The following is a 15,375-nucleotide window of genomic DNA, read 5'->3' on the forward strand; positions in this document are numbered from 1 at the left end:
TGAGAGACAATGGGAAGGGCATTGTTCTAGGTTAGTTGCTCTTACTGGCAAATGGGTAGAAGATTCTAACATCTTTAGACGTGGCGAGCACACTAGTTATCTTCAATGACATTTGCTAGACACCTATAGTAAGGTCTCACACTCCTGACCATCCAGGATCCCCCTAACCTACATTAAAATCAGTGCTTGTTTTGAGAAAGGCAAGCAAGTTGGGTCCTAAGGAGGAGTATGCTTTATATATTAAAATGACCCCAAAAATGTCTCCATGGGAAAGTTTTCAAAAATAAATGTTGGCTTACCGTCAATGTTTTTCAACTACTTTTTTAAAATAAAAATTACACTTTCAATAACACACTCAGAGCTTCTCACTTAGAGGAAACAATGTCTAGACTTGCAGTGAAGACTCAAGAAATATTAGCTCAGCAGTTCTTTAGCCTTGCTAGGGAATTTAAATTTTAGGACTCCTAACATAAAGTATTTCATTCGAAATAAGAAGTTAGATTAACTTGACAACACAACTAAATCATATAATAATTTATTCTAAGGGTTTTTACAAAATACTTTATGAAAATTATACATACATAGGAAGTACAGTTTACATTCTAATTAAAACTTTGTTGCAAAGCTTGTCTGTGAGCACTCGCATGCTAATTTCATATAGTAGAGTTCTAGGAAAAACAGAATCATGTATGTAAGGTTTTGGTTTTGTTTTTTTACAGTCTATTGGAAAATACAGGCTTGAGATCTTAGGAGAAAATTAAGCCAAAAGCTGAATTCCACCTATGAGCCAGTGGGTGGCACCAAATCATATCTGAGACTTTGACGCTGGGAAAGCAGAAAGCACTTTCAAAGGCAGAAATACATGCGGTAGATTCAGTCCTATGGCCCTAACCCAGAATTCCATATTTTAATAGAGATTACAAAGTAAATAGTTTTCTTATGGTCAAATGCTTTATTATCACGAATATTCTGCATTTCCCCCTCCTTCTAGGTGTATTTTTCTTTCCCTCTTTTCCAAAAACTACGTATTTTCAGTTCCTGCGAGGATCTTCAACCACTGAGTAGCAAGCCCTCCTAACTGCAGCATGGCATGTGGTGTGAAACACAGGATGGCAAACTAGAATATTTTGCTGCTTAAAAGCACCCAACATTTAATCTCCTTGACGGCTTTTTCTCTGAAGCAGCATCAACCGTTTGATTTTCCTAGCTTTCTCAAATATTCCTTTAATGTTGAAGTCACAAATAGGTTACATACTTCTTACTTAAATCTTGGGGGGCTTATAACGAAAGAAGCTTATGCAGGTTGACTTTAACATGCTGTGTAGCCTCCGTTAGTGGCAAGGGGCAGCAGGTGAGCATCTGTCTACACGGTCAGATTTTCAAGATCTGATTCCACCTGTTTAGTAGTTTTCAGTGGAGGGGCCAGTCGACTTTGGGTTCATTTTGAAATCCTGGCAATCAACAGCATTCTGAGAGGCAGCGTTGCTTCAATCCAAGTGTTGGGGGACTTTACCATCTTTTCCCAGAGAGCAACTTCGTCTGAAGTAGAGTCCATCCAATCCACTTCAGTACCATAGCTTTTGCCTGCAAACGAAAAAAAAAAGGAAGCTTTGCAGTTAGAACAGAATAGTTCATTGGGAAAAAAAATGGATCATCCCCTAATTATAATCATCAATGGAAGACAGTGAGGGATAGTTTTAATATCACCAGGAGGGCAGATCTGGGGCTTTCTATAAGAAAGAACTGTTTAATCACCTGAAATGTCCAATAACGGGGCACTCCATAATTGGGACTATTCCCCCTACTCACAGAGTGATAGATTTCTTTTTGTGTTCATAGAAAAGCTGGCTGACAATCTGTCAGGGACAGAGTGGGGTAGTAGGGATAAAGCCTGGCATTGCGTTGGAAGTGACACTAGATGATCTCTAAAGAAGAGTAGTTTGGGGTTTAGTGTCTAACAGACTCAACTTTCAGTCTTGGCTCTGATACTTATTAGCTCTGTTACTTCATTTCTTGGAACATCAGTTCCTCTGGGAATAACATTAGTAATTATAGGATTTCTGTGAGGATTAAATGAAATAATATAAATAAAGCACTCAGTACAGTGACTAGTGCCCCATAAATACTATTTACTATGATTATTTAAAGCACACTTTTAATCACAAAAAGACATAAATGTTTTTTTCAGGGAAGGGTAGTAATGAAAGCTTTTCTGTACCTCCCACACACAATAACTTAAGCTCTGTGTGGACAGCCACTACATCCTTTTAATCTTCATATCTAGAGCCCTTGGCATACAGCCTGACATTCCTTCACTCATTCATTTCATTACACTTAACAGAAATAGAGTATCTGTTTTCATTAGGAAGAAGCGAAACAACAAACAGACAAACCTCTACTGTCCCCAGAAGCACTTGGCTCATAGAGAATTAAAAACGTAACAAACATTACCTGTTCCAAAGCCAATCCGAAGACCTCCCAAAAACTGGTTGGTTAACTTGTAATGGTCCCAGACAGTAAGCTCTACACAGGCTTCTGTCAGATCTTCAGGCCTGAACCCGTCATACACCATGGTGTGGTTGAAGACAGGACTGGTGGTTTTCCCTACAGCTCTGGTTTTTTGACGACTTTTCCTACTTGTATCTGGAAGGATGATACTACAAAAGGAATCATTATTGTGAAAGCATTTTAATAAGATGGTGAACATTTATGCTTTCAGTGCACTTCAGCACAACTACTGAAGATTGGCAGAAGGAAATGGAAGAAAAAAACAGTGTAGAGATGCAGCAGTAGTGGTGGTGGTGGTGGTGATGGTGATGTGGTAGTGGTGGTAGCGGTGGTGATGGTGGTAGTGATGGAGGTGGTGATGGTGGTAGTAGTGATGATGGTGATGATGGTGATGGTGATGTTGATGGTGGTGGTGGTGGTGGTGGTGGTGGTGATAGTGATGGAAGTGGCGCTGGTGGTGGTAGTAATGATGATGGTGATAATGGTGATGGTGATGTTGATGGTGGTGGTGGTGATGGTGGTAGGGATGGAAGTGGCGCTGGTGGTGGTAGTAGTGATGATGGTGATAATGGTGATTGTGATGTTGATGGTAGTGGTGGTGGTGATGGTGGTGGTGACAGTGGTGGTGGTGGTGATGATTGTGGTGATGGTCATAATGATGGTGGTGGTGATGGCAGTGGTGGTGGTAGTAGTGATGAATGCAGTATAGGTGGTGGTGATGTTGATGTGTTGATGGTGGTGGTGATGGCAGCAACCTGCTGGAGAGACTGCATTACAGTGGACCAGACTTGCTTTGAATCCTGACTCTGTTACTTATTGGCTGTGTATTGTAGGGGAAGTCACATAATCTCTCAGACACTTGTTTCTTCATCTTTAAAATGAGAATGGTGATGCCTATTTCATAAGGTTAACATTAGAATTATATATGAAGTAAACAACTTAGTTTAGTGCTTTCATTTAGTAAATGCTTAATGTGGTAGCAACTTCTTGAGGATTTCTTTAAAATTTGGAAGCATTCCTGATTATCTGTTTTCTGTTTTTAACCTACCACACCTCCTATAAACACAAAAAGGTCTGAGAGTTGTTTCAGAATAAGAGACTCACCTGAGCTGAAAAATCTTACCAGCTGACATCTATGAATAATATTTATAGAGAAAATCACAAATAATGCCTTAAACACTTAAAGAGCTAACACTGGGGCGCCTGGGTGGCTCAGTCGGTTGAGCGACTGCCTTCGGCTCAGGTCATGATCCTGGAGTCCTGGGATCGAGTCCCACATTGGGCTCCCTGCTCGGCGGGGAGTCTGCTTCTCCCTCTGACCCTCTTCCCTCTCGTACTCTCTCTCTCTCATTCTCTCTCAAATAAATAAATAAAATCTTAAAAAAAATCTTAAACAGCTAACACTGGTCTTCTAGAAGAATCTATATAGATAAAATTAGTCAGGGGGAGCTAAGAGATCACACACTAATATCTGTTTTGTTACTACTGACTACATGCCAGCCATTTATATGTGTAAAAGAGAAAAAAAGTTTGCCACTTAGAAACTCAAACTGTCTTAAGCTCCTCTGACATAAACTATTAGTAGGGGTCTGTTTAGCAAGTCATTTTCTACACATTTACAGGATGAGGCAAAAGACCTTTTGCAAACAGTTCACAAAGGTAGGACAAGGTACAGGAGGAAGAATTCTCCCCGCTCCACAAAGAAGTCAGGGGTATGGCATTAGGAATTTGATGAGTTTTTTTATACTGAACATTATCCTCACTAGCAGATATATCTCCTAGAAAGCATTCCATATCTGAGTACATGGTTCCTGGTTTCATCTGTATATATGCCCTCTTTATGGTTTTAAAACTAAACTAAGCCTTAGGGGTTCATGTCACAGATCCCTCTAGTTCATGTTGCCATTGTCCCAAGTTATGTCATTTCAACCATGAATGATGAGTTTCACCATCACAGATATTGAGACCTAAAAACAATCAGCAAAGGCCAGGCTATGGTAGAACTGAGAGAAGCAGAGGTATCAAAGCTATTACCATTTAACAAAAGAATTTAGATGGCTGCCCCTTAGCTGTGGTAGATCAAGACATTCCTTCACCCAGATGTGCACCTCTCCCGTTGTAGGAAGTTTTTTACCTGTAATTGGAAAAGGAAAGAAAATAAAATTTCACTGCTATTCCTCTCTTGGCAATACTACATCCAAAGATGCTAACTTAAAAATGGTCTGGCACAGTGATACTAGCTAGAGCTTGAGGATATGATCCTAACTGGTTAAATCTATAGATTTTTAACTAAATCTTCCACAGTCTGGCTGCACTGAGCTCAGAGAGTTCTATGAAAATAATTCATATTGGTGCACCTGGGTGCCTCAATTAGTTAAGCATCTGCCTTCCGCTCAGGTCATGATGACAGGGTCCTGGGATCGAGCCCCGCATCGGGCTCCCTACTCAGGGTGAGCCTGCTTCTCCCTCTCCCGCTCCCCTGCTTGTGCTCTCTATCAAATAAATAAATAAAATCTTAAAAAAAAAAGAATGGTAACAACCCAAAGGAAGTGAACCGAGAGATGAAGAGAGAAAGAGGAAAAATGAAGTAGGTTTGGGGATATCATTGGAACTCCTATATCATACAATACTTAAAGCCTGCCTGGGGAATGCCTGGATGGCTCACTTGGTTGAGCATCTGACTCTTAATTTTGGCTTATGTCATGATCTCAGGGTCATGGCAACGGGCTCTGTGCTCAGCGTGGAGTCTGCTTGAGATTCTCTCTCTCCCTCTACCTCTGCCCCTCCCCTGGCCCGTGTTAGCTTGCTCAATAAATAAATAAATAAATAAATAAATAAATAAATAAATAAAGTCTTTAATTTTTTTTAATTAAAGAAAAAGAAAATAATTCACATTGATTCCAAGTACAGAGTACTATATTATTCTTTCTGGGTTTGGCTTGTTTCAAAACAAGTTAAAGATACCAGGTATGTAAATCATCCATTTATAGTTATATTCAAAACATCTTAATGAAATGCATATTCCTTTCAAATATTAATACTAACATCAGTTGCTATTAATGGGAGGCATTTGAAACATACTGAGTATAAAATAATCAAAATAGGTACTGGCTAAGGTATAGCCAGTCTTCTTGTTAATTGTGGTTACATACTTTATGGGAATACTGTATACATACACACAGTAACTAATGTTATGCACAGGGAATACTGAGAAGTTGGCTTAGTCTTCGGTTGTTGGCTAGACTGGGTGCACATGGACAGAGGGCCACTACCATATTTTTCTGAATAGGTTAATCCAGTCAACCAACCAGAATATAATGAGCATCTATGATGTGCTTGGGTCTATGCTAGGAATGTCATTGGATATACAAGGAATATAAGAAATCTATGTCCTTGGAAAATGTTTACATTTAAGTTAAAAAGAGTAATTCACACAAAAACTATAAAAATGTAATACAGAACGAAATGCCAAGTTATTGTCATAATGTTCTAGATGATGATCTGATCAGTGAGGGTGAAACAATAAAGCCAGGAAAAGCTTTATGATGGAACTTTAAGATGAGACTTCTTCTCAACCTATCCAAAGACTTGGAGAAGAGGAAGACATTCTAGGGTAGAGAAACTACATGAGCAAAAAGTCAGACAAAGTGGAGCCCATCACAACACCTGGTCCCCTTTGCCCCCACCACCAAGAAATGATAGTGGAGGAAAAGAGATTGGCAGAATTTCTATGCACGTGGACCATAAATGATATGATACAAATTATATATATTAAGAAAATCTGCCTTTTAGGAAGATCCAGAAGTAACAACAAGGTGGTTTGGCAGCCATATGGGCCTAATGATATGTTTTGCTTGCCTTCCGATTCTTTTTTTTTTTTAGTTGAATTAAAATGCCTTTCTCCAGTTCAGTCACTGCCCTTACCATCCATTCTTTCTTTCATCCCACGAGTTTCACTGCCTAGTTACTGAAAACATCTGAGTTGCAACCTCTGATTTCTGTCATGATATCATACAGATTCTTAAGGAAAAAACTTGGGGAACTTCTTGGGAAATGAGAGGGGGCTGGCATTCATTTCTTGCTAGTCTCTTGCTCTTTAACTGGGCTGTAGACCTGAGGCCCTAACATCAAGGATGCAATTAGTAACCTTGAGGGAAAAGCTTTCTACCCTGCTGAGGCCTTGAGAATGGAGAACCAATGAGCTCTAATTTCCTAGGGGCTCCATACGAATCCTTCTAATTCTCACCTGTAAAGAACACTCGGGTTCCATTCTTACCATAACACTACCAATAGGTCCAAATTCTGAACATGGAAAAGGCCATTCATGTTGTGCAGATACCAACTTTTTGGAAAGTGAGATGAAAATTAAAACAAGGACTATAAACTAGAGAATTTTGTAAAATGAGAATTTTTTTTCATGGAAACAGAGGTAGAATGGTAGTTACCAGGGGCTGGATGAAGGACAAGTCAAGGGTATAGTTTAATGGGTACAGAGTTTCAGATATGCAAGACGAAAAATTTCTAGAGTTCTGCTTCATAACAATGTGAATATACTTAATACTACAAATGGTACACTTAAAAATGGCTAAGATGGTAAATTTTATGTTCTGTGTTTTTACCACAATTAAAAAAAAAGAATTTGTCAACTGTAAATTGACTCATTTGGTCCATAGAATTACTAAGTTAATAAATTTGCTTAGGGTTTCATATTTGAAAATATCACAGAGTCCAAAGAAATCCTTGGAGAGGGAAAGGCTCAGAAGAGGCATAAATCTGGATGGAAAATCATTACATACCAGGAATTGGCTCTGGGACATACTGGAGAGCTAACTTCATTTCACCTCTGTTTTCTGCCTCAAGGGCAACGGGTGCTGTCTGGAGAATGAAGGACTGTCAGTAGGTGTAAGACAAAAATGACTTTACTGTTTGTTGGTTACTCTGTTTTAGGACCATAACTGCCCCAATTCTGTGACTATGTATCACCCAGGAGTGCCCTGGATTAAAATTTCCTTCCCCATCAGAGCTAAACTCTTGCCTTTATATCTGGGAAAGCTATATATTGTGTATCTTGAAATAACTTGCTTTGTACCCAGAAAACATCTCAAGGCCTTTAGTCTCAGAGATAGTAGGGAAATCAGAATGGCTTTCTTGGAGAGAGAAGAAATGTTCTGGGATGCTTTGGTTTTTATAAAAACACACTTTTTTTGTTGGTCACCCAGCCAGCACATAAAACTATTTATTTGTATTATTCTCTTTCTTTGAGCATGAAGAATGTGGGAAAGTAGGGGGAAGAAAAGCCAAACATTACATTTTCAAAGCTGCATTAACCTGATTATTTCAGATCACATAATGTGAGGTCTCTAAGAATAACAAAGACTGGACACTAATTTAAAAATATATGTCTATTCGTTTCGAGTATAAGAGAGATGGCTTTACTTTCAGATTCTGGTCCTTTAGAGCCTTATTGCCAAAGCATGGTTATGCATCAGAAACATAAGGGAAGTTAGTTTAAAATGAAAAGCTCTTGACATCTTCTGAGGAATTCACATCCAGTGAGTCTTGGGTAAGACTAGAAATAAGTGCTTCAGGTGATTTTGATGCAATATTTGGGAACCATTTCTTAAGTGAAAGTGCTATACTATGTAGATACTAAACAATGATTTGTATTGTTGCTATTTATCACTTCTAGCTGGGATCACACCAACCCTCACACTGAGAACAATTAAAAAAACTGGATTGAACAAATTTATTTCAAGGAGCTAAAGAATTATTAATATAGACAGGACTCAAATGGACAAGATCTTTGAGCCTGACATTCTCTGCTTTTCATGTTGATGCATCAGCTGATTTTTAAGTAGTGCCAAACTAGAGCATAAAAGCCTAACTGAAAGAGACTAAGAAGCCTGAGCAGGGCTTTTGCCAGTCTTTTGTGGGGCTGGAGAGACAAAAATTGGAGTCCACAGCCAGCATGGAAGGATAGCCTTAGAAAATACCCTAGGAGGAATTCTTAATCTCAGGAAACAAAGTGAGGGTTGCTGGAGTGGTGGGGAGTGGGAGAGATGGGGTGGCTGGGTAATAGACACTGGGGAGGGTATGTGCTATGGTGAGCACTGTGAATTGTGTAAGACTGTCGAATCACAAACCTGTACCTCTGAAACAAATAATACATGTTAAAAAAAAAAAAGAAGAAGAAGAAGAAGATGATAGTAGGAAGGGAAGAATGAAGGGGGAAAAATCGGAGGGGGAGATGAACCATGAGAGACTATGGACTCTGAGAAACAAACTGAGGGTTCTAGAGGGGAGGGGGGTGGGGGGATGGGTTAGCCTGGTGATGGGTATTAAAGGGGGCACGTACTGCATGGAGCACTGGGTGTTATGAACAAACAATGAATCATGGAACACTACACCAAAACAAATTATGTAATATATGGTGATTAACATAACAATAAAAAATTTAAAAAAATTAGATAAAGGACACTTACAAATGTTTAAGATATTGGGTTTTCAGATATATACTTTAAATAACTTTGATTAATATGTTCATAAGGATAATGTTAAGATAGAGAATTTTAGCAGATAATTGGTCTATAAAAAATCAAATAAAAATATAAATCTGAAAAATATAATGTTGAGAACTTGTAAGATGGGTGTTTTAGACATAGCAGATAAAATTAAACTGAAAGATAGTTTAGCGAAAAAGAAAAGAAAATACAGAAAAGAGCATAATAGACATATGGGACAGAGGTGCCTGGGTGGCTCAGTCGGTTAAGCATCCCACTTTTGATTTGGGCTCAGGTCATGATCTCAGGGCCATGAGATCAAGCCCTGTGTTGGGTTCCACACTGAGCGTGGAACCTGCTTAAAATTCTCTCTCTCTCCTTCTCTCTCTATCCTTCCCTTCCACACTTGTACAGGCTCTCTCTAAAAATAAAATAAAATAAAAAAAGAGAGATACATATGGTACAAAGTGAAAAGACATAATGATTCCAAACTATGGATAACCATTATGAATTAAAATGCAATTATAGTAGCTTTCTCCTATACACCAGGCCCCAAACCAACCAACCAACCAACCAACCAACCCACCAACCAACCAACCAAGTCTGCACGAACCTTTCGCTTTAGAGGGTACCACTTCAATTGTTTATTCTGTTTGTTGTCCCAGTCCCAAGTTTCCAAGTCAAGTTCCACTTCTCCTAGAAAACTATTGCGTTTAAATGTATCCCGATGCCAAACAGAGAGGTTCAGCTTTTGTGTTTTTAAGATTTGCTTTTCGATTTTATACTGCAGATCAAAGAAGGAAATTGAAGTGGTGAGTAACACTATTTTATATCAAAGTTATGACATAGAGATGAAGAGAAAAGTCATCTGTGCATATCAGGTTTTCTCATCTGTTAGGTTTCAAGTATCAAAAATATTGCAAAGTCATCTTATTCTAAGTGTCTTGTTTCAAAGAGCTAAATCCATCTTTCACAAAAGCTGATTTTCTTTCTGCTTCTGGAAAAGTAAACCACGGTTCAAATATCATAGCCAGTCATAGCTCTCTAAAAACAAAAGCCAATTATTCATTTTTTTGCTGGATGTTTTTAGTTCAAACTAGATATAACATAAATCCAATTCAGTCTAAAAATACTAATGAAGTTTAATCCTATGGTCTGTTTTCTACCTAAGGACAAGGTATTTTTTCTAATAGACTCTATTTTTTAGAGCAGTTTTAGACTTATAGCAAAATTGAGCAGAAAGTACAGAGAATTCCCCATATATCACTTGCCCCCATTTACACATATCTCCCACTATAGATATCCTGCAACGACAAAGTATTTTCCAAAAAAAGATATATTTGTTTTTTCCTGCTTCATATGGTTGAGTGGAAAATATTTGGCATCCTAACAGTTTTTCATCTAAAATGCAGTCAGTCCTAGATTATATATAATCATGGAAGGGATAATAGTACTTCTAATCTAAAAATAATCTGTTTGGCTGTATGATGTACTACTTGAATATCCATTTTGGTTGTAGCAGGCTTGCCTTTCTCTGAGTTTACCATTTAAATTAGCTGGCTTTTCCTGAGTATAGGGTTGAAGTAGCTGACCCAGAAATAGCTAGGGTACTGAGGTATATCATAGTTAAACTGTAATTAAAAAGTGGTTACAGAAAATCCATAAAAAACTGACCCATGAAGGACTGAAAATTAATTTAATCCTGCTTCTTTCCTCAGAGGATAATCAAATAGTGGGACAGACTTTTCAGAAAGGGGAAATGAAGAACACTTCTTATATTTTTAGTTTTACATTATCATGACTAAGGCAGCCTTATGCAGTCTGGGGGGAAAAAGAATACGGGTATTTAAGCCAGACACACTTTCTATTCATCTGTCTGTCCATCCATCTCTCCTTCCAGTAAACATTTTTTGAGTATCTATCCAGACACTGGTCAACATTTATGTGTTTAATGTATACTAATCACTTTGCACATATTAACTCTTAATGTTCACAACTACTGAAGTAGAGAGGCAGGTACTATTATTACCTCTCTTGCAGATCTGAAGAACAGACAGGTAAGCCATTTGCCCAAAGGCACACAGTTGATAAATGACATGGAGTTGGTCCCTGCCTGCCTGAAACTTACAATTTAATGGGAAAGCAGACAATGAAGCCAGTAGTCAAAAGCCTAATATAAAACAAGGTGCCTGAAGCAGCAGACCCAGGTGGGAACTAAGGAGTTAAGGACAGCCTCTCATGGGAAGAGGCATTTAAGGCTGGAGGAGGTAGCTAGGGATAGAATGTGGGAAAGAGTTCTCCAGCCTGATGGAACGCCAGGTCCAGCAGTGTGAGAAAATGTGCTTTGTTTCTCAAAAGAACAGAAAACACTCAGAGTGACCTGAACAAAGACTCTGAAAGTGGAAAGATGAGGCTGGAGTTCGGGTTGTGAAGGGACTGGTAGCATGGTAAGGCGGACTTGGCTTTAAGGGTAATGGGAATCCTAAAAGATTTTAAGTAGAGAAATAACATGATCAGAATTATACTTCTGGTAGCTCCTTTGCTTACAATGCTCCATGTTTTCAGCTGTGTATCTTTGAGCAAACTCCTTTGTTTCTCTAAGCCTCATGTGTGAGGGGCAGATAATATTCCTCCTGGTGGGGTATGTAGGGAGTGAGTGAGAGAAGGCCTACAATGTTCACGGTGTATCGTCTCATGCAAAGCAGTTTCTCAGAACATGTTTATCCCTTCCCTTCTTCTCTCTCCATGACTGACTTCATTTGTAGAGATACTACCCAAGAAGACATGGCTATCAACACACAACTCATCATTTAGGATTTTCCTAGACAGACAGTTCATAGATACCCGCAATATCTCATTATACACAGGATTCAAAGTCTTCTTCACTACAAGTGTTTTCTTCTTGCCCATTTTGCCCTTGTCTGGTAACAAATAGGTCTTTACATATCTAAAAAGAAAAGTAGACAAGAAGGTCATGGAAAATAAAAGTGATGTTTCCATCTCTGCTTTGAAAAATGCATTGGTAATTGACAGAAATAATTATTTCATGACACTGAGAAAAGCAGTTAAGTAATGAATGTTCTCAACAACACCTTTTATACTTAAATTTTTAAACACAGTGCAACAAAATTGGTCATTTTATACTGTTTTGAAAAATTTTAAAGGATATTTCCTGAATCCCTTTCTTCCTTTGGCCTTACCTGACATGTGGGGTATCAGGGGACAGACCTCTAATGTAATGCTTAATTTTACTGGCTTGTTTCCTATTGAGAAAAGGCTTTGGTGCTTGCAGAACCTTTTTAAAAAGTTTTGTTACTGCCTTTTGGAAACAAAAATTGATCTTAGCACACATCTAAGCAAGCCATATTCAATGGGGAGAAAAAAGGGATACTGACCCCAGCTGTTTTGATAATAAAAGCATAAAGGATTGGGCCTATGCTAGCAAAATAATTAAGAATCTGACTTCTGCATAGGGAAAGCAAAGAATACCATTCAACTTTTGCAAATAAACTGAAATTCAATTAAGTCTGTGATCTAAAAGATGAGCTGGTAATTCCCCCTAAAGTTCTTCTGTAAAATATAATTTAAATTTAGAAACTACTTCATTCTAGAATCTTAACTGTTTCTGCACCACTGAACATTCTGAAGTACGGCCTGACATGTCTCTAATTTTAGAGAAGTTTGAGAATGTCATGGGAAAAGAGTGGGGTTCAAGCCCTCATTCCCCATTTTGCTGTTGACTCTCTGAGTTTATGTAAATACGTTACTCTTCTTCTCTGGCCCTGGTTTCCTTATCTGTTAAAAGAACGAATGGGACAAGATGGCCTCAAAGGCCGCTTCCACTTGAAACATTTTCTACTTCTCTGACATTTTTATAGTTTAATAAGTTTGGCATGTTTATAGAGTAAATAAAACACCATTTTCCCCCAATTTTTCTTCTCAAACATTTCTTTTTGACACAGTCACACACATAGCCTCCTTTCAGTTACTTTCTTTCCCAACTTCTACAAGATTACGAAGAACTAAGAGAAAACAGGGACTCCAAATTGTACTTACGGGTCTGAGCGCTGTTTTTTAACATCTGCTGCTGCTAAGTCTTTACACTGGGCCACAAAGACATGTAACTCCTTCAGTGAGTCCACATAGTCGATTGCAAACTGAATATTTCCTTTCACTTCCAGATTGCCAAAGTCTCCACTGTAAATGCTCATCACACTGCCGCTCACCTGAGGGCATTGGAAACATGCAGTGTTTGTTTCTGTCTCGTGCATGGATCCAATGCAAAGATCACAAATATAACCTTGGCTTTCCATTATTTCTCTAGTTTGCATTTAAAGCAGTTAATAGGGCATAAAGACAGACTAACACAGACAACCTGACATGATATATGACACGACTAGTGTTTTAAAAAAATTGCCTCTAAAAGATACAGATGACAAGTGAAATGCAAAGTTATTTAGATGCTGGCTCATTTCAAAGCAGGGGGATTTTATGGTAGGGGGCATTCAGAGTTCCATTTTTAGGCATGTTTAGTATTTAAGATGTTAAAGAAAGAGGATGTGAGAAACCCCAGGCACACAAATCACAGTGACATATTGCTCTATCAAATTTCCAAGGCACTAAAAAGGAATCTTACTATGTTGCCCATCTACTGAATCTAGGAAAATGCTTAGTTGGCCATATGCCTTTAGAGGTCAGGAAGGGTAGAGAATGGATGATTGATGGAGGCAGTTGAAAGCCTTCCCAAGGCCATACATTTAAGGATCATCAGCAGAAATTCAATTTAAACAGATTTTTTTTAAAAGTTTGAAAAATGGGAGGCCAGTAAGAATTTAAGTGCAGCTTTATCATTTGGTTAGCATACCTGGTGAGATAGTGTGTATATCATAGAACTATCTGGATAAGTGTTTGTGGGTATATTTCCATATATATATTTCTACACGCATACTCCATGCTCACAGGTGACCTCACTTTATGAAAGGAGTTCTAGGTAAAGTCAAATTTTCTCCATCAAACCTGAACAACTACACTTAAGGAGCTTTCTTTTTAAAATCCTGTTCTGAACACTTCTGTAAGGCAAAGAATCGCCTCTCCTATTCTAAGTGAATCAGTACTTTTATTCGTCAGGTTTGCTAAAAGAGAGGTACAATTCTATACCTGCAAACAGAAATATAAAACATATCTGATATAGGCAGACTTTACAAAAGTTACCCCATTTTTTGCACGGAAAAACGTAGTTCATCTTGTTGATAATTTAGGTTTATTTTTGAAGTACTTACATTCAAAATAAATATTCATTTATAAAGGATATGAACTCCTTTTATGCTTCAAAAAAGAAAAACAAAGATTTAGCGAGCCAGAAGCTAATTGTGGGTTAGAGAAAAAGCTCGTGCCCTTGGAATCTGGGAAGTACAATAGGAGGCCACTTTCTAGCAAGCAGGAGCATGGCAGAGCCAGGTTCACAGAAGCAGAGAGCTATTAACACGGAGCCTTTGTTTACATACAGAAGACAGGGGCGTCATGCTGGAGGAGCTGCTAAGATTGGTTAAAGAGCTTGGGCTCTTCTTGTGTCTGCTGAGCTGGTAACTGCCCTCTGAGGCTGTATCTGTTTCTCTGCCATCACTCTACAAAACATCACATAATATACACAAAGTTTAAATTCAGAATGAGTGAAGATCAGCATCTCTATTTAGAAAAACGTGATACCTTGGTATCCCAAGGATCTACAAACATTTCTGAATCGTGCTAATCACCAGGGAACGGGAATCAGGATGAAGTGGGGGGTGGTCTATCGCGGACCTCACCTAAGGAAGACAGCAGTGCTTAGCTACCAGAAGAACAAAGTGATTTGGTTCTTCACCTCCAAGGTGCACGCCCAAGGTGCTCCAGAAGGCAGCACTGCTGTGAGCTTTCTTGTCACTCTTTTAACATCATGCATTTATGTAATATGGGGGACTTTATTGATATATATGAGAAATTAACTTTACCCAGACAACAAATGGTCTAAGATTTACTGTCAAAACATAAAATGTCATGCTTAATTCCTCTCATTATTAACATAGCCTTAACTTCCCTAAAATTAAATCTTTTGCTGGAGACACTATTAAACTAGAAAAAATAAATGCTAGTTTCATCGTTTAAACTAAAAGTTAGATACACACATATTTTTAAAATTTTAAACCACCTGTTATGTATTTCCATACTGCTATTGTGTTTATCTTTCTACCCCAATTAGATTTTAACACATTTTTGGGAAAAAAAGGGACCAAAGATACTTATTTTAAATATGTCCCAGGAAATATTTACCTGGGTCAAAAAAAAGTGGCAATAATACATTTTATTATATTTAGAGCTAAAGTTTATTAGA

The 15,375-nt window shown here is 38.2% G+C and overlaps 1 protein-coding gene across 8 annotated transcripts in view; it reads right to left on the reverse strand.

Moving 5' to 3' along the window:
- Positions 1–519: 519 nt before the first annotated feature.
- The window catches only part of SYTL2 (synaptotagmin like 2), a 120,894-nt gene continuing 106,038 nt past the window's right edge, over positions 520–15,375 (reverse strand). For all 8 annotated transcript variants that reach the window (XM_028126759.2, XM_088018045.1, XM_028126758.2 and 5 more), the window contains 8 exons: positions 14,513–14,632; positions 13,065–13,234; positions 11,853–11,955; positions 9,622–9,792; positions 7,305–7,383; positions 4,543–4,642; positions 2,452–2,657; positions 520–1,584 (listed from right to left, as the gene is read on the reverse strand). In XM_028126759.2, the coding sequence (XP_027982560.1) occupies positions 1,439–1,584; positions 2,452–2,657; positions 4,543–4,642; positions 7,305–7,383; positions 9,622–9,792; positions 11,853–11,955; positions 13,065–13,234; positions 14,513–14,632 (1,095 nt within the window). In that variant the 3' untranslated portion in view covers positions 520–1,438. The remainder of the gene's footprint in view (positions 1,585–2,451; positions 2,658–4,542; positions 4,643–7,304; positions 7,384–9,621; positions 9,793–11,852; positions 11,956–13,064; positions 13,235–14,512; positions 14,633–15,375) is intronic.

The sequence above is a fragment of the Eumetopias jubatus genome, unplaced genomic scaffold (assembly GCF_037043125.1).
Source record: "Eumetopias jubatus isolate StellerSeaLion01/CBP00866 unplaced genomic scaffold, mEumJub1_p1.0 scaffold_13, whole genome shotgun sequence".
Classification (NCBI taxonomy): Eukaryota; Metazoa; Chordata; class Mammalia; order Carnivora; family Otariidae; genus Eumetopias; species Eumetopias jubatus.